Genomic DNA, 3420 nt, shown 5'->3' on the forward strand with positions numbered 1-3420 from the left:
GCACGCACACACACACACACACACACACACACACACGCACACACACACACACGCATGCATACTGAATGCAAGAAGTGAAGTAAGCTTCTGGAACTGTACATTAACCTACATTCAGGTAGTGTCCACACACACAAGCATGCATGCATGGACACACACACACACACACACACACACACACACAAGCATGCATGCATGGAGACACACACACACACACAAGAATAAATGCATGGACACACACACACACACACAAGCATAAATGCATGGAAACACACACACATACACACACACACACACACGCATGCATGCTTGGACACACACACACATGCACACACACACACACACACACACACACAGCTAGCTCATGTGGAACAGGACGCATATTGGATGGAGGAAGTAAAGCAAGCTGCTGAAACTGTAACTGTATGCATTAACCTACATTCAGCTAGTGTAGCATTCAGCTAGCGTAGCGTAGCCAGGTCATAGTATCTCTACGCCTGAGGTAAGCAGCAGGAACATCTGCTTGTTCGTTAGTCCTTTGCTAGGAACAGGATGGCTACCTCCCCCACCTCCCCCTCCCTCCCCCATGCAGCCTCCCCTACCTCCCCCAGCCTCCCCTACCTCCGCCGGCCTCCCACGGCCTCCCCTCCACCTCCCCCAGCCTCTCCCAGCCTCCCCCCACCTCCCCCCACCTCCCCCAGCCTCCCCCAACCCAACTCAACTTTATTGGCATGTCGCTCAGCGACAGAGAGCCTGGGGGGCGGAGCTACAGCAGTGATGCTAGTCTTGGTGGCCATGACAACCTGTCAGAACCCTCACAGCTCCAGACCTGTCCATCTCTCTGTCCATCTATCTGTCTCTCTCTCTGTCCATCTCTCTGTCCATCTCTCTGTCTCTCTCTGTCTCTCTTTGTCTCTCTCGGTCTCTCTCTGTCTCGCTCTGTCCATCTCTCTGTCTCTCTCTCTCTCTCTGTCCATCTCTCTGTCTCTCTCTGTCTCTCTCTGTGTCTCTCTCTCTGTCTCTCTCTGTCTCTCTCTGTCTCTCTCTCTGTCTCTCTCTCTGTCTCTCTCTCTCTCTGTCTCTCTCTGTATCTCTCTGTCTCTCTCTGTCCATCTCTCTGTCTCTCTCTCTCTCTGTCTCTCTCTGTCCATCTTTCTGTCTCTCTCTGTCCATCTCTCTGTCCTTCTCTCTCTCTGTCTCTCTCTCCTCTCCTTTCCTCTCTCTCTCTCTCTCTCCCTCCTCTGCTCTCTCTCTCTCTCCTCTCTCTCTCTCTTTCCTCCTCCCCTGGTCACGGTGGTGGGACAGACACACACACACACACACACACACACACACACACCCTGCCGTGCTGTTTGATCAGTGATGGATGTGAAGGGAACCAGGCAGGGTAGACACACACACACACACACTCACACAGACACACACACAGACACACACACACACGCTCTCCATCAGGTCACATGACTGACTGCTGACCCAGTTGGCTCTGGAGGCAGTTGGGGTTGATCACTCTACTGTGTGTGTGTGTGTGTGTGTGTGTGTGTGTGTGTGTGTGTGTGTGTGTGTGTGTGTGAGTGAGTCAATACATCTTCATCCTCCTCAAATGTAAGAGCTTTTTAAGAGCACACACACACACACACACACACACGCAGACACACACACACACACACGCACACACACACACACACACACCACACACACACACACACACACACACCATACACACCACATACACCACACACACACACACACACACCACATACACCACACACACACACACACCACATACACCACACACACACGCACACACACACCCACACACACACACACACACACACACACACACACACACACACACACAAACACGCTCTCTCCTGTACATCTGGTGTAACAGTCTACTCTACTTGATCATACAGATAGCCTATACTAATTAAGTGTGTGTGTGTGTGTGTGTGTGTGTGTGTGTGTGTGTCGCCTACCTTGTGCTGCTTCCACATCGCGGGCAGCGGCTTGACGTCGTGCTTCCCGTGCCTCCCGTCCTCGAGACACTTCGGACACACGGGCGTCCTGCAGCTGCAGCAGAACATGCTGAAGCCCTCGGCCTCGTGCTCTGCGCACGTCGCCGCTTTACGCGCCGTGGCCGCCGGCAGCCTCTGATGTCCCCCCCCGGCCGAGGGTGCATGAGGCTGGCTCGGCGGGGGCACCAGACGGTGCTTGGCCAGCGGGCCGCGCGACGGGTGGCACCGCTGCTGACAGGGCGCGCAGTACAACACGTCGCACTGCTCGCACATCACGGTGGCGTCGGCCGGGGGGCTCCGGTCGCACAGCTGGCACTTCGCGGCCGCCCCGCGGCTCGCGGCCGCCCCGCGGCTCTGCTGGTAGCGGGACACGATCGACTCCAGCAGCCGGTTCCGCGGGAAGCCCCGCAGCCCCCGGGGTTCGTCCAGCGAGACGCTCCGGTGGCAGAGCGGGCAGGTGATGGAGCAGTGGCGGTGGAGGAGAGGCGGGGGGGGGAACAACCCCAACCCGCTGGGGGACTTGACGCACGGCGTGTAGGAGCCGTAGCCGCTGTCCGTCTCGCTGTACGTGCTCATCTTGTCCAGGTCCAGGCAGTCGTAGTCCAGCGGGGTCCCGGAGGCTCGGTGGTGGTGGTGGTGGTGGTGCGGGGGGAGGGTCTCCCCCCCTCCGCCCTCCGCGGTCTGGACCGTGATGTTCCGGGCGCAGGCCAGGCACACGTTGTGCGAGCACGGGAGGAGGACCGGGTCCTTGAAGAGAGAACCGCAAACCGGACATTTTAGTTCTTCGTCCATCGTGTCTGTACTGTATGTAACAACGCTCGCTCGCCTCGCTCGCTCTCTCTCTCTCTCTCTCTCTCTCTCTCTCTCTCTCTCTCTCTCTCTCTCTCTCTCTCTCTCTCTCTCTCTCTCTCTCCTCTCTCTCTCTCTCTCTCTCTCTCTCTCTCTCTCTCTCTCTCTCACACACACACACACACACACACAGGACTGCTTCAGCACCACTGCCGTGGACAGCTCCCTGGTGCACTTTTTACGCAGGCGCGTCAAGGTCTTTTTTGCTTTACGCAGGCGCACAATCGAGGGGGGGTTGTAGTTGTTGTAGTGCGTGAGGATGGGATTCAGTCAGGATGTATCGGCACTCTAACGATTGTATTTTGACCGAAAACTACAAACCCCCATAACCAAACCCCATAGACTCCCGTTTGACATGAGACACGCTCACACACAAACACCCCCCCCCCCCCCCCCCCCCCCCCCCCGCCCCGTCGTTCCTTAAATGAAAAGCATTTCATCCATTTCATCTTCGCCTTATAGCTCAGTGGGGACTCGCTACATCTCTAAATGACGATAACCCCACATAACCATTATTCTGTTTATTTTTTCTTTTTGTTGTTGTTGTTGTTGTTGT

The 3420-nt window shown here is 56.0% G+C and overlaps 1 protein-coding gene across 2 annotated transcripts in view; it reads right to left on the reverse strand.

Moving 5' to 3' along the window:
* trim67 (tripartite motif containing 67) overlaps positions 1 to 2807 on the reverse strand; it is a gene marked incomplete at both ends in the record, with an annotated part of 35129 nt that extends 32322 nt beyond the window's left edge. For both annotated transcript variants that reach the window (XM_080527723.1, XM_080527722.1), the window contains one exon: positions 1977 to 2807. In XM_080527723.1, coding sequence (XP_080383849.1) covers positions 1977 to 2807 — 831 coding nt within the window. The remainder of the gene's footprint in view (positions 1 to 1976) is intronic.
* Between the last annotated feature and the right edge of the window lie 613 nt (positions 2808 to 3420).

This window comes from Nansenia antarctica, assembly GCF_963989245.1.
Source record: "Nansenia antarctica genome assembly, chromosome: 3".
NCBI lineage: Eukaryota > Metazoa > Chordata > Actinopteri > Argentiniformes > Microstomatidae > Nansenia > Nansenia antarctica.